Here is a 22693-nt window from a genome sequence, read left to right as displayed (position 1 = left end):
CCCAACAGATTTATAGAAACATACTGCAGGTCTTTATTTAGCGGTTCCATGTCAACAGATAAGAAAAATCAACTGGTGCATGTGAACACAAAGTACACCACCTCCCTCATCCATGCAGGTCACACGAAGCAACCCAGACTAATACAAGATCTCAGTGAGCAGCAGTGGAACCTGGGCTCAGGCCCACCTTCACAACCAAAACAGATAAAAACATTGAGCCATCATGCACGAAAACCGACGGCAACACGCACGAAGCCACGAGTCGTTGCATCTGAAGCAAAGTCTGTGGTTCCCTTTGTTAAAATGAGTGCAATCCAAACACTGTTTCACATCTCTACGGCCACATATAAGTAATTCACCTCTCTCATTACAAACATTTACAAAGATAATTATGATGAGCAGGAGATGCTGAAGCCTGTATAAAGCGGGTTGTCCTTTTTGCGGCTGCAGTCTCAGCCAATAGGAGCCCAGCGTAGATTAAGGTGCAAAACCTCTCACCAATCCTAGATCCTGTATCAGATGCAAGTGGAGAAACATTTATGATGCCCATAATCTAGAAATAATGCTTTTTTCGGCCAAACTGAGGTAGGCATGAAACCGATTTAGCACAAAAAAAACCTTTTCCAGCAGATGAAATGGACATTCGTTTGTAATGAGCATTCAGGAGCTAATTTGGTGAATCTGAGACGAACTGCAGAGAACGGTGCATAATCTTCTTTACAGTGTTTCCACCTGATCCAGTCAACAAAATGTAAAACACATGAGATCCTATCAGAACCCACAAGCAATTATAAATAAAAAGAGCAAAGAGTTCAACTGAGCAGTGTTCTCAGATGGACGGAGAACCGGCACCGGTTGCTGAACTTCGCTGTCCCAGGCAGCAAACTGATGCACACGCCGCTGCAGTTATTGCTTCAAAGCAGAGCGCAAAACACAATCAGTGCTGTTGAATTGCAGGGAAAATTAAATTAACACATGGAGGCACCTTCAGTTACTGCATCAGCAGTGTTTAGAAAGCACCTAAAACTGAAGAAAATAACAAAAGAAAAAGTCCAAAAGCTTTAACGGCTACTACAAACTGTACTGCAGACATTCTTTGGTCATGAAATGGTCATCATACATACATTTCTGCAGATTAGCAAACAAAAACAGCAGGCTGTAGCAACTGGGTGAGATTCTGTACAGGACCAGATGGTAGCTGGTGACCAATCACAGGAGAAATCAAAACAAAAATGATCTACACAGTGCATGTTCTTTAATTTTAAAGCCTACATTTAAGTATTTCTTTATTAAATTCTACACATAATGAATAAATACTAAAGCCAATAGACTAAGAAACATTCACCAATTAAGCAGAGATGCATTAATCAGCTGGCCAGAGATCAGAGCTCTCCAATTCACTCAAAGAAAACGCCTGAAGAAATGCAAGAATCCTTTTTAAAATGTTTTAGCTCTGATGCAAAAAAAAAAAAAAAAAAACTGAGATAGCTCAGAGTTTCATTTCTAGATTAAACTGGAATAATAAAAAATCAGAACCCCAATTAGTGAACTGAAAAGGATATAATACTTCAGATATAGCTTCATGATAATTGTACCTACAGTATATCATAATTGAGATCAGTGTGTTTGGCAGGTTGATTTAATGAAAAATGTATTTACTACCTAAAAACTAAAACCTCCCACTTGATTGAAGTCATTCAGAGCATCAACTGACCTCATGTAGTTTAATGGAGGACATTTGGTTTTCAATGCATAAATATTGGAGCATCATAATTTTCTGTAGGATTAAAAGCTACTGATAAAAAATTACCTGCAGGATACTTTTCCTGTTTTAGGTTTTTCAGAGGGAAAAAATGTATTCTTAAAATCCGTATAGGCAGCTCAGATATTAAAAGAAAAAAAAAATAGAGTAGATTATTGGCCAGAAAAAGCCTGATCAGTGCATCTTTACAAAGATTCTGGTGTCAAATTGGCAACTTTAAGAACCCACATATTGTTTGTTGGTTAAGTGATAAATTATAGAAAATTAGCGTTTTATTTAGGTTAAACTCTTTATTTATAAGCATCGGTTTAAGAGTTATTTGTTTTAATTCAAGATTCTATGATTAAACACAAACCATTAGAAACGTTGCCTGCTTTTACCTTTGCATGGCAGAACTGCACTGAGCGGTCACTGGTGACACCAGCAAAACATGAACCAAGATCAAAGCAGCTATATCACAACTGCTGCTGATGCACCAACACTGATGGAGACGTGAACATGAACATGATGAGCAGGCTTCCTCATCACAGACTCCGCTCTCTGGCAGTCCAAAGGAGTAGCAAAAGGCACAAAAACAGATACAGACGGTCTCTGCCACTGCATCCCAGCAGCATCTCTTCAGTCAATCCCTCCACATTAGGGCCAGGAGGCCTATGCAGCGGGAGGGGAATCTGTTTTTCATTAGTGCACATCAAAAAATGATAAAGACGAGCCGTCTTCTGCTGGCAGGGAATTGACAGGATTTAAAGGGAAGGAGTTAAGGGGCAGGAAAACACGGAAAAGAAATAAATAAATCAGCCTTGGAGCTCCTCGAAGCACGTTTCGCAGACCCGTACAGGCTTCTTAGAAGACGGCGTGAGGGCGCTCTTCGCTGAACACTCGGCGCAGAAGATGTTCCCACAATGTCGACAGTGATGCTGTGGTTTCAGAGAGGAAAGGAGAGACGGGCAGTGAGTGAGGAGACGTTTCTGGCTGTGAATAAGCAGAACGTTGAGGAGAGCTCACCTTTCGGACTGTGACGCTGAAGCCTTTCCCACAGGCCATGCAGTTCTGAACTTCGTGGTCCTCTGCCCACTTCCTGGTCAGACTTTGCGACTGTTTAATCTGCAGACATCGGCAACGTTATAGTTGGAGAAAAAAACGGCATCAATCGGCCTGTGAGCCCCGCCTTACCTGCAGCGACTGGTTCTCCCTGCCCAGCTCCTGCATGGCTGCTGTGGTGTCGTCCAGCTTCCTGCGGAGCTCCACCACTTTGGCCTGCAGCTTCTCGATCTCGCCTTCACCTGCAACACACCTGCAAGACAAACGACGCACAGATCGGTTCTGAGTATTTATACAACATGGAAATATGTGGGGGGTTTTTTCCTGAATGATGGTAGTAAAGCAAAGCTCTCTGATTGGCCCAGACTTGCATCCACCTTTTTCACTGTGTGCCGTACGACCAGCTGTCCCTGCAGCGCTATTTAACTTCTGAATTAGGAGCAGCGGATGCATTTTAAAATGTTCTTGGTCAGAAAATGACTTTTCTCAGTTTTCATGTTCAGATTTGACTATAGCTCACTATGTCTGTATGTCTATCAGAGGAAAAAAATACTAAAAAGTTTTTTCCAATAAAATAAATAACATATTTCCACCTTGTATTCTCAAAGTCAGACTGTAAAACCTTTCCTAAGTTTTCAAAGGATAAAATCAAGCCAATCTTTGTTCCTCTATTAAATCTCTGTACTTCCTTTTAATGTTTATTGCCCATCAGGGTCGTCCTTCACAGCTGCAAATGTTCAGGACATTAACTTCATTTAAAAAAAAACTACAATATGAAACTCTCCAAGGTCTGGATATTCTTTCAGCCTGCGCTGCGTAAAGCGTCGCTTACTGACCTCTCCAGCAGAGCCCGCCGTTCATCCTGGTTGTTTTGGACGGTTGCTTCTAGCACAGCAATCTCCCCTATCAGCTCATCCGTCTGTTTCTCCAGTTCGCTGACTCGGCGCTGGCTGCTCTGCCACTCCCTCTTCAGCGTGGCCACGTTTTCATTCAGGGCAGTAACTTGAATGCTCAGCTTAGCCTCAGCCTCCTCCCCACGCTTCACCTGCTCCTCTCTGGCTCTCCTCTCCGCCCCCTGTGGAAGGACAGCATGGAAGCTGAATAGGAGGGAGGAAATACTGCTGTTTCCTTGAAAGAAGCAGGGGGCTTACGAGTTGATCCTGGACTTGTTTTGTCTGGGCGAGGAGCTGCTCCTCTCGTTTGCTCCTGCTGTCCCTGGTGGCTTGGTGCTCCTTCTGCTCCTCCTTGAGTGCTCCCTGCGCTGCCTCCACCTGATTCTGCAGCTCCAGTTTCTGCTGGATCAGAAGCTGCTTGGCTTCCTGCAACTCGCCCAGCTCCTAAAACCCGACAAGCAGAGCTTTTATTCATTTTCCGACATGTTTGGATGCTAAATAAAGAGAATAAGTTACTTTAGGTCACAATATTAGAGGTTGTGCTGAACTGACCCACCTTCTCACTTTTCTCTGCCAGTGTTTTCAGCTCTGAACTTAGTTTAAGGTTGTTTTTTCCCAGCTCCTCCTTGGTTTTGCTCAGCTCCTCCGTCTTACTTCTTTCCTTCAGCAGTTCCTCTCTAACTTGCTCCTGCACAAGTTTTCACACTGAGTGAAAAAGGACTTAAATATAAGGTGTTAACGGTTGTTTAAACCGACCTCTTGCTTCTGCAGCCCCTTCAGACTTTGCTGTTGCTGCTGGAGCTCCTGATGTCGTTGGAGGAGTTCCTGCTCCAGTGCTGACCGGGCCTCCTTCAGCTCCTGAATCTGAGTCTCTAAACCCGTCTGATGGGTTCGGTTGGCAGCGAGCTCCTCCTGGGCCTCGCTCAGTTTCTCCTGTGAGGTCTGCAACAACAAAGCATTGCTTACTTTGACGTGTCAGAAGAACGCAGCATTGCAGGAAGGTCACATTTAGTCACATTACAACTCAGAACTTTAATGTAAAACAAAAAAAAAAGATGTAAAACCTTAAATGAAAGGAAAAATGTGTATTTTTCTTTTTTAGACAAACAAAAGTCAGATTCAGCCCCCCTTATTCTATCTGCACCAAATAAACCCACTTTAACATGTTGCCTTCAGTAGTCAAATAATGAGTAATATAATAATAATTCCAGCTGCTGTTTGAAGGCTTAGAGTCAAATACCCTGATGATTGTAGGTGGAATTAAAAAAAAAAACTAGAAGGGTTGAAGTGGAAGAAGAGTTTCTGATTCATGCTCTAGATAACGCAGTACCTTCAGGTCCTGACGCAGAGCCGACGCCTCGGACTCTTTGCCGTAGAAGTCAGACTGCAGCTTTGTGAGGTTTTCCTGGCTTTGCTCCAAAGCCTTTTGGAACTCCTTCGCCCGGCTCCTCTCAGAGGACAGATCCTGGCTGAGCTCTGATACCTGAGCCTTTAGTTTACTCTCCTCCTCCGCCTGGATATAAGAGTCAATGAGCATATTCTCCTTTTTCCCCCGTTCAGATCATTCTGAATCCAAGTTTAAAGCAGCCTCTCACCTTCTTGACACCTGCTTCCTGCAGCTGAGCCGCTTGGTCCTTCAGTTTCTTCAGCTCCTCCTCTAAGGAGCTCTGGACAGTTTTCAGCTGATCCTGCAGCCCATCCATCTGAGCCTCCTTTTCCTTCAGCGCCCCCTGAGTCTTCAAATGCTGCTGCTCTAATGATGCCAGCTGTGCTTTCAACGTTTGCTCCGCCTGACATTTAAAGAAACAAATCATGTAAGGAGTTGAACCTGAAGTAGAAAAGATTGATCGGCTGATTGGTATTTAGAGCCTTACCTCTTTCGTTCGCCCCAGCTGCTCCGTCGATTCATTCATTTTCTTTGTGATGGCCTCGTTCGTTTTTAGAAGCTCCTTTTTTGCCTTTTCGTGAGACTTTTCCTGAAGATTAAAACACAATATTTCTTTCATTCTCTTCCTGTTTTACATCAGTGGTTATTTATTGGATACAGGCTGAATTTCAAAGCCACCTTCTCCGCCATTGTTGATTTATGGTTCTTCCTCTCAGTCTCCAGCTGGTTTTGACACTCCTTCAGAGCCTTAATAGCCTTTTGAAGGTTCTCCTGAGTAGCTAAGAGCTCTTTCCTTTGCGCTTCTTTCTCCTGTTGGGTTTTCTGCAGCTCTGCAGTCAGACTCTGAGCCTTCCTGTCCAGTTCTGCTTGCTGAGTCTTTCCCTCCCGGGTCACCTTGTCCAAGTTCTCCCTCAGAGCAGCCATTTCCTGCTCGCAGCGCTCCAGCTGCTGCTGCACACCAGTCAGAGCAGCAGCTTTTTTCTGCACCTCCTCATGCAGATTCTTAGCTCTTAGTGAAGAAAACACATGTTCACCTTATTAAGAGCTGTTAAAGAACTAAGAAATCATTGGTTAAAATGCTTATCTCACCCTTCTTTCTCCGTTTCCAGCGAGCGTTGCAGCTCCTTTGCTTTCCGTTTAACCTCTGAACTCTCCTTCTGCAGCTTCTGCACCTCCTGCTGCAGCTGATCTTTCGCAGTCTGGACCTCCACCACCTGTGATTCCAGTTTCTGTTTAAACAAAGCAAAGCAGCTACATTTCAAAGCTTTATCTCCTTCAGCAAAATCTCTGATGACTGTGATCATGTTACAAACACAAACCTTAGTGAGCCCCTCCAGCTGCTCCACCCGCTGCTCTGAGGCCAGCAGTTTGTCCTTACATTCTTTCAGATTGGTTTCCAGCTGAGCGAACAGCTCCTGTCTCTCTCTGAGCTTCTGGTTCTGCTCCTCAACCTTCTTCTGAGCTTTTTGCAGTTCCTGCATCACATAACGATGGATTTAGAGGGAAGTTGAACAGAAACTGAGCAGAGAGAGATGTAAAACATTGCAGAAAACTCAGAAGGGAATGGTTTCAGACGAAAACGAACCTGCTGTTTGTCCTGCAGTGCATGCTGGGAAGCCTCCAGGCTGTTCTCCAGGTCGGCCTTCTGTGCAGCTTTGGAGGCCTCTGAAGACAGAAGCAACTCTGTTTTGGCCTTAAGCTTAAAGAGAACGATAAAAAGTTTTCATTCTGACAGCACGCTGCTTGAAGTTCTGATTGAAAAGTGAGGTTCTTACCTGCGCGTCCAGCTGGGAAACTTTCTCCTTGCTGTCGGTGAGCTGAGCGCTGAGCTCGCTGACTGACGTCTCCAGGGTGTGAGCTCGGTCCTGTGCTGAGCGCAGCTGAGTCTTCTGCTCTTGGACCTGTTTGTGAAGGTTATCCTGGGCCTGCTTGTTGCTCTCTGATTGGTTCTTCAGCTTGTCAGTCAACTGTGCGACCTTTGAAAGTCCCAGGTGAAAGAAAGAAACAAAAATGCAAGAAGTTCATTCTCTGGAGTTTCTAATCTGCAAACATGCAGATACATGTATAGATAGGTATAAAATGTTCTTAGATTTGGCAGCCTGCAGAGCTCCACCTGTTCATGCAGAGCATGGTTCTTCTCTTTGAGCTGGTTAAGCACAGCCGTCTCTCCCTCCCCAGCCTGGATCTTGGCACACAGGTCCTCCCTCTCAGCTTCCAGCTGGCTCACAATGTCTTTACTTTTCTGAAGTAGAGCCTCCAGGTTCTGGATCTTCTGGTCTTTATCTCCAATCTGACGCAGCACCTGCTCCAGGTCATTCTACAGAGAGCCAAAAGAGCAGCTTAGTGTCCAGAACTAAATCCAACTAAATCAGGCGAGTTAAATGGAAATTGAAGAAATGGAAAACTACAATACATTTGCTTCCACTTTATAACTACTTTAAGTTAGGTTACTAGATATTCAGTTTTTGTTATATCAAGAAAAAACTGGAAAAAGTGCAAGTGGTTGCTAATGCTTCTACAGGACATCATTTCAGATGAGGGGATGTAGAGGTGAGCTGTACCTGCGCCTCCCTCAGTTTGCCGTTGGTGTTCTGCTGCAGCGCCTGCAGCTCCTGCTGCTGCTGCTTGGCTTTCTCTAACTGGTGCTGTAGCTCCGAGTTCTTACTGGAGCTCTCCTTCAGCTGGAGGAAAACCCAGACGCATTTTTTGGTTATTGCCACCTTGATATGAAGTGAATTTGGATCTTATTCTGGTTCTACATTTATTAAAAGGTTCTAGTTTCCAGGCATTGGAAATGAGATGGAATCACTTTCAAATGATGTGATTAAAATGGTAAAAAGTTTGTGCAGATCCTGACCTGCTCTTCTGTGCGGGATAGTTTGAGCTGGAGGTCAGCTGCTTGCTGCTCTTTGTCCTTTAGTTTCTCTCCAGACAGCTGCCTCTGCTCCTTCAGACGACCCTGCAGCTCGCCCACCTGCCTCTCAGCCTCCAGCAGCTTGGTGTGCAGCTGCAGCAACACAGAAGTAAAAAGACAATTATAAATGGGGAGAAATACCTAAGGAAGCCCTTTTCTCAGACTAGAGATTCATTTACAACACATGAGATGTCATTGTTTCAACTTCCACAGACATAATTATCAGGCTTTTTTTCCATTATCAAAACTTTTCTCCACATTATTTTAATTTCAATCACAACTATGATGTTCAATCATAAATATCTACCTTTGATCATAATTCTGTAATTTTTTCCATAATTATAACTATTTTCTGGTTAATAAACTGGACTTTTTCTATCATCATTTCAATTTATCTTACATTTTCCCCTCATAATTTTGACTTTAATACGTCCTAGTTTTGACAGACCATGTGTCCTTTACTATTAAGGGGCAAAAAAAAAAAAAAATCTATTTTTACTGTGAGCTCAGCATTTGGGGTCAGCAATATTAGTTTAGCATTCAGAACCAAAACTCAAAGGATATCAGTGTTGCTATTTCTATGTGAGGGATGTAACCGGGACTTTTGACATCGTTTTACAGAAATTTAACTTTGAACAAAAGATCTACCGTACTCAGGCATTAGAGGCACATTTGTTATATTTTACAGGGGGAAAAAAATCCAGCATTTCCTCTCAGAAACTTCCCTTAGAGTTTGCTGAGCATTTTTAGCTCTTAATCAGTATGGAGTTAGCTTTACGAAGGCCTATAGAGGTTAATTTGGTCTTTCCATCATTTCTGCTTTTAACTGTCTAAGGCACATTTCTTCATAAAGAATGTTAACCGAATGTTTGAAGTTTGTGTTTATGCTCTGAATTCCTCCCTCAGCTCATCCTGCATGCGGCTAACTGAAAGCAAAATACTGACTATGTGGAGATAACCTGATTTTATGGTTTTAAAATACTCATATTTGGGAGCTATTTGCTGTTACTGTTAATTTTTTCACTGTGACATAAAAAAATAAAGGAACAAATCCTGCCTGTAGAGGATTAAAAGTGACCTCAGTTATAAACGCAGTGCAAAATGGAGGGATTTTGAATCAAGGTTTTCTTTTCACTCAGTTAAACTATTATAATACAGTATGTGAATGAAAACAGATGTTTTGTCGTTTAGCCACTGTAGATGAGGTTAGTGAGAGGAAAGAAACATGAGAAACGGCTAGGCAGTGCAGGAATTCATTTACTAGTTCATTAATGATGTTTTGTTTTTTCTGTTTATTTCATGACAGATTAGGGGAAAATTAAAAAAAATAGTTCAAGCTGGAGTCATAAATGTAATTCAAAACATGGATGAGTACGAAAAGTTAATCCAGTTAATCCTTGCAGTGGAGCTCAGAACAGAATCTTAATCCATTAGTGCTATACTCCCCATATTTCACAGGGAAACCTTCCTTTTTTTTTCCTTTGGAGGTTTAATCTGAATAAACGCAGCTGATAATCTCACCTGACTGATCTCCGTCTGCTGCTGGGCACCTTGGCTTTCTTTTTCCTCCCTTTGATGTTCAAGCTGCTTCCTCTCCACCTTCAGCTCTGCGTGCTTCACCTCCAGCTCTGCCAGCTCAGCCTTCAGCTTGGACACCTCCTCCGCCCTCTCCGCCAGCTCGGTCTGGGCCTTGTGAAGGGACGTTTCGGCCCCCGAGGCTCTAGCCTGCAGCTCCTGCACCTCTGACTCCTTCTCCCTCAGGCTGTCCTGTACTCCCTTCTTGGCAGCTTTCTCTGCTCCCAGGTGCTCCTCTAGCTCCTGGTGCTCCTTCTCCTTACGCACAAGCTTTTCAGAGAGGCTCTGGGAGAAGAAAGACAGAACGCACAGTAAAATAACAAGACCTTGAGCTGAGTTTGTTGATTCAGATTTGTTCTATGTTTTTTTATGATGTTCCCAACAGAGCACTTCACTCTCAATCTGCAGGTTTACTAGTGGTTCCTAGAATTTCTAAAAATAGCATGGGAGGCAGATCTTTTAGTTATCAGGCTCCTCTCCTGTGGAACCAACTACCAGTTTTAGTCCGTGAGGCAGACACCCTGTCTACTTTTAAGGCTAGGCTTAAAACTGTCCTTTTTGATAAAGCTTATAGTTAGAGTGGCTCATGTTATAGTTATGCTGCTATAGGCTTAGACTGCTGGAGGACATAGGGACCACTTTTCATTATTCTGCTTAATTCCATCTTTATTCTCCCATTCCACAGAATTTGTTAGTTCAATCTGTAACATTACGCTGTCTCTGCTTTTTCCTCATCAAAGTAGCTTCATCTGGTCTGTTCCTGCTTGGGTGTGACAGCATCCTGGACAGAAATATCAGCTGTGCTGCTGCCATCAACACCTTTGTTTATAAATGTTGGCCTATTTTTCAGTGAAGTCCTGTTTCTCTGACCGTGACTAACTGTATGGAACTGAGCCCTGTTCTGCTGGAAGTTTCTTAATGTTAAAAGCCAGTTTTTCCTCTCTAGTGTCGCTACAAGCATGTTTGGTGTGACGGATTGCCTTCGAGTCAATGAGTCGATGCAATCAGTTGGTTTTCCTTATATAGAAAAAACTTATACCCGGTATGTAAACTGAATTGAATTGAAAACTGAATTGAATTATATTAAGATAATCAGGTGTCAAACTTTATCTTTAAAATACAAGGTTCATTATCTCATATTTAGAAAACAGGATGTTCTCACTTGTTTTGCCATGTTAGCAGTGTTAGCCACCTAAGATAACATCACCTAATGACTTTAAGCTTTTTTCTTGTGACTATACTTCAGGAATTTAAGTCTTATAAACTAATCTTAAAGGTTGTTTATTGCAATAAAAGCTTCATTATCTCATTAGTTTAATAAAAATCACAAACTATTTTTATGCAGTTTCATCCTCATATCTTTTAACAACAACTTTATTGTCATGTTATTGTCAAGTGAGACTTTTAAGCTTTTTTTGCTGTCAAAACAGTTTGATTATCAGATACTTTGGACATATCAGAGCTCAGCTTATTCTAGTTTTTCTTTCGAAGAATGAAACAAAGAGAAGAATCCCAAATATTTACAAATACAAATATTTGATATCGGAGTCAATAATAGAAAAAAAAAAAAAAAACACAAATAGCTGCTGGCGATAAGGTAGGCGGCTAACCTTGTATTTGTAACAGGACACATGTATAACAAACACACTAAACAGCTTTCTTTGGTGTCTCCTCTTTCTAATCTTGGAGTTACAGACCAATACGCTCACCTGTCCTCCTACGTCCACAAAGAATAAAGCAATCTACTAATTATCAGAACAAAAAGGGGCATCAGACTGGAGATCCTCTGGCATCTGTAAACAAACTCAACTTATTCCTCCTTGGGGGTGCCACATCCGAGCCCGCTGAGAGAAATTTTAATCTCTGCACTGCATTCCTTTCCTTCCATTGCACTGATCACATAACCTGGCTGTTATTACATTTAAAAGCTGACTGAGGAGGCAGCAAACACTCCTCCCCTGGTTTATTAATAGTGCTTAACATCATAAATGTCAGTAAATGTCTGTAGTTAAGATGGATATTAAATCACACACACATTTCTCACTGTGAAGACACGTTTTTGGCTGCAGCTATTCCTTAAGGAAGACCTTTAATGGTTGTTTCAGTAAAGATTACCTGACATTGTTGCTGTAAATTATTGAGGTTGCCCTGCAGCTCGTGGATCTGTTGTGTGTAGACAGCGGCTTCCTGTGGACCCTTCTCCAGCTCGGCTTTTAGTTGGGATATGGTCATCTGCAAATCAGAGGATGATTGTTAAGAGTCTTGCTTAGTGTGTCCGTTAAAGTGTGTATTTAATGAACTCTATAGGGAGGAGATGGTTAAACGGTAACATACAAGACAATAAAAAAAAAACAAATGGTCTGCAGTGAAAAAAAAAATAAAAATAATACTGTTTGACAAGACTTGGACAAGAAACCAAATTCCTGAAGGTAAAACGAATTAAGTGAGCAGCTTGAAATGACAGCGTTTACCTCCAGTTTTTGAATCTTGTGTGTCGGACGGACATGGTGAGTGAGAGGCAAAGGAGAAGGGAAGGAAAGGAGACACGAGGAAAGGAGGTAAGTCAGGAAACAACAACAAGGTTCGATCTGCAGCTTAGAGACACGACTTTTAGGAGAACAAACAGCTTCTGAACTGGCGGGGATTATGAGGAATTTGACACAGAAGGAGGTTTGGCGAGTTTACTTTGTCTTGTTGATTAATGAATACAAAACATAACTTAGCCTCAGCATTAAGCCAGTGTTTTAATAAACACCATTTAGCATTTTCACATCATGCAACATTTTAAGCTTGTAAATAGTTAGCACGGCTCTTCTCATATGCTTAACATCTTGATTAAAAGGCTGTTTAACAGTGTTCATCTGAACCACCGGTGGAACCATGATAAACCTCGGCGGTTCTTTGATGACAAAGCTTAGACTTAGTGCTAATGCATACAGGACCACTGTCCTATCAAAGTTTGAAACAGTTTCTAGCTGTTGATCTAAGATTACGTTGGGAAAAAAAAATATAAAAATCACCGGCAGTCTTATATTTTAGTTATTTTTTCTAAATTCTAGCAGGATCAGACTGCTGGCAGCTAAGCAACCCCACAGAATGACAAACACTACCATGTTTATTTAGTGTTAAAGTATTCTTAGGTCATTAATAACACAGTTAAAAACTGGTATAAGTATACAGTGGGTACGGAAAGTATTCAGACCCCTTTTCATTTTGTTTCATTGCAGCCATTTGCTAAAACCGATTATTTCTCATTAATGTAAACTCAGCACCCCATTTTGACAGAAAAAAAAAAACAACAAATGTGGACATTTTTGCAAATTCAAATTAAAAATAGAACACTGAAATATCAAATTGTCATAAGTATTCAGACCCTTTAGTCAATTTTGAGTAGAAGCATCCTTTGCAACTTGTTGCATCATTCCCAGGAAGACTCATGGCTGTACTACCTCAAAAGGATGCTTCTACTCAATACCAAGCAAAGGGTCTGAATACTTATGACCATTTGATATTTCAGTGTTTCGATTTTCAGAAATTTGCAAAAATTTTGATATTTCTGTTTTTTTCTGTCAAGATGGGGTGCCGAGTGTACAATAATGAGAGATAAAATTTACTTCATTGATTTTTGCAAGTAGCTGCAATGAAACAAACAGTGAAAGCTTTATACGGGTCGGAATACTTCCCATACCCACTGTATATAGAGTAGGCTATCATTATGCTCTTTGCATAACCTCAACCTCATGCTTATAGAAAATGTGTTAGATGCATTTAAAAAACAAGTTACTGGCAAGAAATCTCCTCACTTTGATTAACTCTACAAATTAAACTTAGACAGATTCAATATCCAGCTATAAGTATGAAAGAACCCTTTTGAAGGCATTTAGGATGATGATGGGTATACATAGAGCAGGAGAGGATGGTTTTCTTTGTTCATCATCAAGCTTTGCGCTTTGGTTAGAGATCTCTCTGTTCCAGCTGCCCTACCGGGCTTAAAATGCAGCTGCTAACCTCACTGCAATGTTAATCATCACACAGAGACGCTTCAGTGCAGAAAAATAGGAGTGATATTTTACAGAAAATAAAGGTTTCAAACCTAAAGCTACTCTAGAAAATCTCCTCTCATCCAGAATGCAGGGAAATCTGCATAACTTATTTTCACCAGGCAATAATTAAAAGTTGCAATCAAAATGAGGAGCAGGAAAAAAGTGTTCTAGCCTCCAAACCTCTGAGGTAGTGTAGTTGGACTGCAGCTCCATGTAGTGATTTTTAAGGCGCTCGGACTCCTCCTCCCTCTCACGGGTCATACGGTCCATGAGCGTCTGCACCTGTACCAGCTCCTTCTGCAGAACCTCCACGTCCTCCACTCCCGGCCGCTGCAGCTAGGGGGCAGAGCAGCAAGACAGACAGATAAAGCAGGGACGCCTGCCACTGGGCTGAAAAGGAGAAACTTTGCTGTGTTTACCAGTTCTGTTTGAAGTCTCTCATTCTCCTGCTTCTCCTTCTGCAGCTGTTCGTTCAAACTGGAAATCCTCTGATCAGCAGCCTCCCTCAGACTTCTCTCCTCATCATAACGGGACTTCAGGTCTGACAGAGTCGGTTTTAAAAATAACAACAATCATTTTACCCAAAACGATTCATGCAAAACCTTTAAAATAGCAGCAAAACAATCAAACGTGTGAATTAAACACAAAGGAAGCTTTGAGGTTGGCAGCGGTGGAGCAAAACAGAACTTCAGTTTGTTAAACCAGCCCCAGACCGCGACCTCTTCGTCTCCCAGTCCCACACTGACCTACTATCTCTGTGGCCAGCTGCGCAGCCTTCTGCTCAAACAGGTCTTTCATCTGCTTAATGTTGAACTTTTCTGTCTCAGCTTCCACCAGCTTCCTTTCAAGAGCTGAGGAAGAAAAAGAGCCCAGAATGTTAGCAGCAAACCATTCATGCTCCATCTCAACGTGTTCTTTCAATGCAGCGCTTCCCCACCTGAATCCTCTGCTCCCATCTGTCCGTCTGTCTGTGTAGCAGAGAGGAAAAGAAGAGCATCTTTATTGTGAACACTGTTTTATATTCAATGAGCCTGTGTGTTACTGAAATAAATGTTAATATCTCAAAGGATTTACTTGCTTCAGGTGTCCTTGTACTTTGTCTAACTCTTTCTTTAGTTCTCCAGAGAACCATCGCTCCTCCTGGTTAAAGACAAAAAAAGGATCTTGTTCCAAATATTTTTCCACAGATCTAATCCGATTCTCAATGTTTGGAAGCTTGAACGCACCTTAAGAGAAGCGTGGAGGTCCTGGACCTCCTGCCGCAACATTGTTAGGTCTTCACTGAAAAGGAAGAAAGAGTTTAATCAGAACTCTTAGGCAGGATCCGAAATTAACTTTTTGACTCACCGGCCAAGTGAACCAGAAGACAAAATGATTTACGTGCCAAAAAAAAAATCCTCTCATATATTTTTAAGGAACATTATATGTTAAAAGCAAATAGAGTTACAGTAAAAGGTAGTTTTATTGAATAAAGTTCAATTTCATGTGAAAAAGTGCAAAATACTTTATCTGATAAGGTGTACATAAATAAAACCATTAAAAAAAGAAGACTATTTTCAATTGTTATATTTTCCATAAATAAAGGTTTAGCCTTTTTTCCAGTGGACCGTGCAAAATATTTTCATCTTTTTGTGTTGTGACAGCCATCAGCTCACTCACAGCTGCTGTAGCATGGCTTGTTTTGACTGAGCCTGAGACATGAACATCCAGTGAATGGCATTTACTGTGTTTATGTTCAGTTTCATAGACCAGCGTTTCCCAACCTTTTAATTTGAGCATTTTTATTATTTTATGTTTTCCATCTTAAATGAAAAAAAACAACATATGTTGCCTAACCAACCTATCCTAGTTGGCTTTTCAAACACTCTTCTTTGGTTCATCTATCTTTCAAACAACTTCCAGTCTATCCAGTTTGGTTCATTTTCTTCCAAATGCTCCCGTTTCATCAGGTGTACCCCAAGGATCAGTACTCGGCCGTCTTTTATTTAGCATATATATTTGCTCACATTTTCAGAAAACACAACATAAACCTCCATCGTTATGCTGATGATACTCAACTCTACAGCTCTATGCCTAATTTTATTGCTTGTTTTCATCCAGCCATTTGAGATGGCTCGGGCATCTGGTTAGGATGCCTCCTGGATGCCTCCCAGGTGAGGTGTTCCAACCACCGGGAGGAGACCCAGGGAGAGACCCAGGGCACGCTGGAGGGACTATGTTTCTCGGCAGACGTGGGAACACCTTGGGATTCCCCTGGAGGATCTGCCCAAGTGGCTGGGGAGGGTTACGGCTGGGCCTCCTTAATTAAGCTGCTCCCCCGTGACCCGACCCCGGATAAGCGAAAGAAGATTAATTTTATTTCTCTCTTTGTACAATAAACTTGTGTTTCTTGAACGGCGCCGTGGAATAAGGTGAGATATTAGTATTTATTATCACTGCATGTTAGTTTATCAAATAAAACCCTCCCTCCCCCAAAAATACATCCTAGCTAGTGGAAAAGATCAAGAGGTAGGACATTTTGCTCTTGGCGTAAATATTAAGAGTCAGTCTCACCGGGTGGGCGCCACGTGAGCAGGCAGGTCTCCCGTGTCATGGAACAGCTCATAGTGCTTGAAGAGCTCGTCCGCAGAGTTGTGAGACTTCATGCACTGAGGACAGATGAAGCCCTGGACGGACAAACACATCATCAGAAGCTACAAAACTCGCATCAGGACTGATCAGAGCATCTCGGCCTCCATCGTTAAGTCAGGAAAAGGTTACCTCTGAAGTCTGGTCGTGGTTGAGGTCGGTGCTGGGCTTCTCTGACTCTGCATTCTGGGAGCCTCCTTTCCCAGGAGTCTGCAGACGACAAAATACACTTTGACTGGTCTGAATAAATAGAAAGTCTATTTGTTCAATCAACCGACTGATGCAGAGGAGTGCAACTTCAAGCAACTGTCCATATGCATTATTGGCATTCAGAAGGTGAATGCCTGTAGCTTTAAATAATGTGTGTATTATTAGTAGTATTTTTTGTATTGCAGAGAGTCTACTTAAAATGACAGTTAGTTCCAAATAAGACCACAGAAGCCATTTATGTAGGTATTTATTTGGATTTCTGCATGATTGTCTGAGAACTTTTCAAATAGAATCCATACATTATTCTGGGTATGAAACAGGAGGGACAGGACCAGATGACCATGGAATAATTGCATAAAATTCCCCCCCGCAAAAAAAGAAAGCAATAGTAACATTTTGAGATCTATTTTTCTTCTAAGAAGTTTGAAATGTGCTGCTTTTTTAAACATAAAATGAATCATCTACCTTGTTGCAAAAGTTGTCTTTATTTAAAGAGCTGATAATCGAAATAAAATACAGCAACTCTTTTAAAATGACAGCCAACTTGATGCAGAAATGCATCCAAAAAAAAAAATTCTTTTTTTTTAAATGTCATGAAATATTTGTGGTTCTACACAATTTTAATTGACCCTATTTGGACTGTAAAGAATCCAGGATCTTCACACCCAAGACTTACTGCTTTGCTTGACTTTCTAGATTCTTACTTGAAAATGTCATCAAGTCAAAAGTTCCAGGAATTATATTGAAATAGATAAAAAGTGCCCTTATTATCACGATTCTGCAGCAGTGAGTTACTGAGGCTTGTTTTGTTTTTTCCCTCCTTTAAATTACTTTAAAACAAAGAACATGTGATGAAATCTCTGAGACAGGACGATGCTCTGAGGATGTAAAAAAGCAGCAGCAGCACTTTTAGGTCAAACCACAAATTCTAGACTCAGCTAGAAGATAATCATTTCCAACTCCACAAACAACTACATTTTTGTTTTCAAGTCATTTCTGAGCATGCCGTGGATCTTTTTGGTCGAGCTATATTTTTCTTCCAGGTTTTATAAACAATATTCCACTATGAGAGAGCTAGCATTGCAGTGCATTGCATCACTCCCACTTAGCGAGCCTCCCCTGGAGCTGTTTAGATTACCTCTGGCCCCGGTCCCCTCCTCAAATGTTCTCTGCCTTAGAGCGGTTAAACTAAACCAACTCTTCAAATATCTTCTGCTCATTAGGAGGCATTTTAGCCTTTCATGATGTGTAATTTACTTTCCTCCAAATCGGAGATGTCACAATAAGCTTTTATCCTCAAGGTCTTTTTAGTTTATCTTCATTCAGATTTATTTTTTCCCAATCGAAAAAAGGTTAATGATTAAAAAGGAAGTGTTGTGACATAAATGAATGAAGTCTCAGTCAGGGTTGGTGGGATTCTGTCCTGTGTGTGCATGCTGGAGAGAGTTGCTGCAGAGCGGGCTAAAGAAGCAATAAACAAATTGTCTGAAAGCAGACCGAAGGTTTGCGTCATGGAACAACCTTTGATCCAAATCAAACAAGCATATGCCCACACTACTACATCTTCGGCATATTTGAAGCAATACTGATCAAATATTTGTATTTTTTATGACTTTTTTTATTGGATTTATCCTGTAGAGATTTGTTGATTTCAACTTAAAATGACGTCAAATTCTAAAACATGCAGAAATATAATTCACTAGTGCTGAAAGGAGTGAGTAAAGCTGGAGAGCGGTGAGATGACAGACTAATAAAACTCATAATATTTCCTTATTGAAGAGTTAGGTTTATTAAGGAGGGTTTAGGATAGCAACAAATGAGCTTAACATTAACAGACACAACAGGTTAGTGTCTTTGAAAAACTGTAAGAAAAGGTAAAAAGATAGAGAAGACACCATTACTCAAAGCGCAACAAGACACTTAAATGTTACTGTATGTCCACATGCCTGCTTATCAATAACGTCACGTAACGACCACATCTTCTGAGTTTTTAGTTGAGATAGTCTGTGACAGACGAACAAAATAGCAGAATTATGAATTTGATAAAAAATTGGATCGTTTTCCCACAGTGGCCCTTTACTGTGATACTGCTATATAAAAGTCTAAAACAGTCACTTTTAGGTGGAATTGAAATTCAATATAAATCCAGTGGTGTTGTGAAGGCCTCATGTTTGCTTTGTTGGAGAATAATGGAGATCTAACATGCTTTCAGAATTGCCCGTTATCCTTATTCATTCACCTTCCAATCCTCTCTCTGACCAAAGTTCTGCCACACCAGTATAATGCCGTCAGAACCATGTTTCACAATGGGAATAGTGGAATTTAAAGTGTTACTTTTATGTTATGCATATGGTTCTATTTCCGGGTGGATGATCTAAATAAGTGGTCCTCCTTATCGTCAATTATTCTGGGGATATGTTTACGTAAGGCCATCCTACATGCTCGCCCAGTTAACCATCTTTTTCTGCACATGTGCACTTTCAGGCGTCTATCTGTGGCAAGCTACGGTTTCAGACAGTCATTAAAGTTTACATTTCTCACCACGGTTTCTTTGAAAATGGCCGATGGTCCTAAGAGAAGAGTCTCTAAGTGTCTACGAAGTGAATGAGAAGAAAAGAAAGGCCTCGGAAGAGGCAGATATATCCCAGAATGCTGTGCATGCAGAGCTCTCCTCACTAAGCATTCTGGGACTTGCTGTCAAAGCGGCCCACTGTCGACATAAGCTGTCGCTACCCAACAGCGTCGAATAATAACAAAGATTGTGCAGGCACCGTGCAGTCGAGGAGGAGTTACATGACCAGGCAGTGATCATTTGTCTAAATGGTCAGTTAAATGAGTTTGCTATAACGTCCACTATATAGTCCCCGCTGTATGTGGACACAGTAAGCTTATATGAGCTATGAGAACAGCACATTTTAAACAGGGCTTGCACAAAGAGAAATGGGATCATGCATGCTCTTGCACATGCATTTTACTTTATTTTTTTAATCCTCCACAATAACTTCAATGGTTTCCTTTCTATTAAGTGTTGCTCTTGCCTCCCTACTATAATGAATCATCTTTCCATGCAGACCATTTTAACTTGTGCAAAAACCTTATCAACAAGCTGTTTGCAGATTGACAGAATCCCTGTGCTACTATTAGGAGCAGAAAATAAGACAATCTGCATGTTTACTTTAAATGCAAACCAAGTGTATAAGTGCACTGGATATTTATTAGTTGCAAAATAAGTCACATAAGACAGCAAAATAAAAGTCAAAACAAATTTTTCATGAAAATTAGGTTTTTAGGTAAATTGTTTCTATATTATTTACTTTATAATACCGTCAGTTTGAAGCAATGACAGAGTAGGACGTCTGTGAGAATAATCTTTATCAAAAAATATTTTTTAGACATTCTAGAATTTTTCTTCATGACTCAAACCGTTTATTCAATCAAATTATAAATCCTGGTCTGACCTGTTGAACGAATGCATTAGAATCGGGACTCATGGTGCATTCACAGCTAGAAATGTTTAAATATTGTTTATGCACATGTTTCTATGACAGGTGTCCCCTTAACTGTATTATAATGTTATGAAGTTTTTGCTGAACTGTGTATGGGAGTGAGTCATGTGGCCCAAATATACGTTGCGGTTTGCACGGAATTATGGGTAATGTGGTCCAACGAGTAAAGCTTATTTAGCTCAATGTATTGCGTTAGTACGACAGGTTACTTCAATGACATGCATAAACACTGTTTATCTATACAATTACTGAAACAACTAGAAGCCCAGTTAACTAAAACAGCCGTTTATATAGTACCCTGAGCATGTCTTCAATGCCTGTAGCTAACGATAGCGTTAGCATCTGATGAATTGACCCACACACAACTAACGATTAGCATAAGCAGTGTCTGTTTATTTTCTTCAGCTCACTAATGTATACTTTCCGAAACATAAATTTGATAATCTGCATTCCATTTGAAAATACAATTTCCCCTCCCAAAGGAATAATAATGTAACTAAAACATGTTAGCAACCGCTATAAGCTAGCTGTGTCATCCAAATGCAAGGTGCGTTTGATATTAACACACAAACATAACGAAGGAGCGGGACGTTTCCGGAGGATAAATACACGGGCTACAAGCACACAAGCTCCGTTTTCTAGCGATACAATATTTAAAGAAACACGCGCACCCACGAAGAAACCAGACACAGATGGGCCTGGAAAACGCAACTGTTTGCCCAAAACAAAAGCGATCCCGAATAATTAACGCCACAAAAGCTCACCATTTGTAGTATCCTTCTGAACATGACCTGTGGTGGGTTTGTCCCGACAAAGACGATGCTTAATGTATCAAAATGCAAAGTTTACGGTGTGGGAACAGCCAACACCTGACCAGGCTGTGGGAGAAGCGGCGGATGGGCGGGTCGTTGGTGGGCTGGCGTCTGGATCAATGTGGCTGCTCGCTGTGAACACAGAGCTGTCATCTTCTGCTTTAATAAAAAGACTATGCACCATTAATCATCTTTTCTGTTTCATAATCAACGTACAAGATTCATTACAGTCATACATGTTTTTTTTAATAATCTAAAATATACAGTATAGCAGCTGGTGGCAGTAGGTTAACCTCTTTTTAAGGAAATCTGAACAAAACAATTCCTGTGCAAGTTTCTAACCCATTATGTGTATAAATTAGAGTGACATCAGGGCTAGTCCAAGGTTTTCTAAGCCTTTGGAGGGGGTGGCACTCAATAAAGCCCACCAGAAATGTGTTGCATTACATTAGTACTCATCTTTTCCTGGTTTTTCCAACTTCAGCGTTGTACGATTGAATGTAACTCGTAAAAGCAAAACAGTTTGAGTAATATATATAGGTGTTACGGGTCTATAAAAGATGTTAGGAAAAGTGTTCTAATTGCACATCATCATTCTGTTCTAGGCTGTGCTCTGGACTCTCTGGAGGAAATGGCTGATGGGAGGGTGATGTCCAAGCTTACATCCATCATGGACAACACCTTCCACCCTCTGCACCAGACTGTAGAGGAGCTGATCAGCTCCTTTATTGAAAGACTTGTACACCCTGTTTGTAAAAAGAAGTGCTACCGCAGGTCATTTATCTCTGCTGCAACCAGACTCTACAATGCCACACTACAACGGCAATAACTTGTGCAACGTATAATGTGCAATTACTATTTAATGCCCCATGCAATAACCTTTTTTATATTTGATACCCAGTGCATATAAATATAAATATCCATCTATATAAATACCCATGTAAATGCCCTCGGCAATAATTCAGCTACATATATATATATATAAAAAAAGAATCTTTAGCTGTCATATACTGTATATACCTCCATGTGCCTTTTTCTTCTCGTTTTGACCATTTGAGCTGATGTAACGACTACATTTCTCCACTGTGAGATCAATAAAATCAATCATCTAAGACATACACAGGGCCTTCGGTTGTGATGTATCGAGCCTATAAATGGGAACCTGTGGACATTCACAAATAGGGTCATTTATTCAATCCATTTCATGTCCATCTGGGCCCTATATGAATATATTGGCAATTGAAAGTTGTAGAAATACATTTACTATTTGTGCTTCTGATCTTTTGTATCTTACAAGACCAGTGTACCCTATTTTTGCGGTTCAAGAGTGATATAGATTTCCAGTAATGACTGATCACACTGCATCACTGCAGACAAGGGACAGTAAAAGAGGCACAAGTTGTTTTGTTCCAAGGAGTCATGGGAAAAAAAGGTCAATTATTGATCCTTTTAACGTGTGCAATAAGTGTCCAAGTATTAGTAAATCTTATATTATCAGGAAAATATGATTGACGCTCTGTTAATATGTTTTAATGGATATATACACATCAAATCCCATCTTGTACTAATACAAGTTCTCCTGTGACCCCCAGATAGCCCTTATACTGTAGCCCTTATACATAGGGGCACCTAAGAGTTCCATTTCAAATTATTCATTAAAGTACACACTATTATTTTAGCTGTCTTATAGATATAACCTCCACAAAACCTTGTTTCATGATGATTAACATTTTTTTTATTTATGTTAAGGCACTTTAAAATAATTATAACACTTTGACACCCATTTGTTGTAGTTCAAGGCTTCCTCACACATGATACTCTTGAATGTCACATTTTTTAAATACTGCTAATAGATCACTGTTAGGAAATGTTATTTCTCAGTAACATCTGAATGCCTTTGACATGCTGGGTATGTATTTGAA

The 22693-nt window shown here is 40.8% G+C and overlaps 1 protein-coding gene across 3 annotated transcripts; it reads right to left on the bottom strand.

Moving 5' to 3' along the window:
• Positions 1 to 9: 9 nt before the first annotated feature.
• Positions 10 to 20873, bottom strand: eea1 (early endosome antigen 1). Of its 3 annotated transcripts, XM_038299891.1 has the most exons (30): positions 20724 to 20873; positions 16376 to 16453; positions 16169 to 16281; positions 14842 to 14896; positions 14690 to 14755; positions 14553 to 14583; positions 14362 to 14466; positions 14035 to 14156; positions 13796 to 13951; positions 12044 to 12058; positions 11688 to 11804; positions 9519 to 9857; positions 7941 to 8090; positions 7645 to 7764; positions 7197 to 7400; positions 6859 to 7059; positions 6669 to 6782; positions 6403 to 6558; positions 6173 to 6312; positions 5762 to 6092; positions 5571 to 5672; positions 5292 to 5486; positions 5027 to 5209; positions 4453 to 4638; positions 4253 to 4384; positions 3955 to 4140; positions 3640 to 3878; positions 2936 to 3056; positions 2768 to 2866; positions 10 to 2679 (listed from the first exon to the last, which is right to left on the bottom strand). In XM_038299891.1, the coding sequence occupies exons 1-30, from the start codon at positions 20745 to 20747 to the stop codon at positions 2557 to 2559; spliced, it is 4203 nt and encodes a 1400-aa protein (XP_038155819.1). In that variant the 5' UTR covers positions 20748 to 20873; the 3' UTR covers positions 10 to 2556. The 3 variants fall into 3 exon arrangements, with proteins under 3 accessions (XP_038155819.1, XP_038155820.1, XP_038155821.1); XM_038299892.1 differs by lacking the exon at positions 12044 to 12058; XM_038299893.1 differs by lacking the exons at positions 16376 to 16453; positions 20724 to 20873 and having other exon boundaries at positions 14694 to 14755; positions 16169 to 16256.
• Between the last annotated feature and the right edge of the window lie 1820 nt (positions 20874 to 22693).

This window comes from Cyprinodon tularosa, unplaced genomic scaffold (genome assembly GCF_016077235.1).
Source record: "Cyprinodon tularosa strain WSP-4 unplaced genomic scaffold, ASM1607723v1 ctg44, whole genome shotgun sequence".
In the NCBI taxonomy this organism is placed as follows: domain Eukaryota; kingdom Metazoa; phylum Chordata; class Actinopteri; order Cyprinodontiformes; family Cyprinodontidae; genus Cyprinodon; species Cyprinodon tularosa.
This window is presented reverse-complemented; position numbering and strand designations above follow the sequence as displayed.

What these genes read in the sequence shown, in the direction of transcription:
- eea1 (XM_038299891.1), bottom strand. Translation starts at nt 20,747, where the DNA reads ATGTTCAGAAGGATACTACAAATG. An exon ending in AGCAGACGGAGATCAGTCAG is followed by an intron (nt 8,091 to 9,518) that starts GTGAGATTATCA and finishes GTGTTGCTGCAG; the next exon opens with CTGCACACCAAGCTGCTGGA. An exon ending in AACAAGTCCAGGATCAACTC is followed by an intron (nt 3,879 to 3,954) that starts GTAAGCCCCCTG and finishes GTCCTTCCACAG; the next exon opens with GGGGCGGAGAGGAGAGCCAG.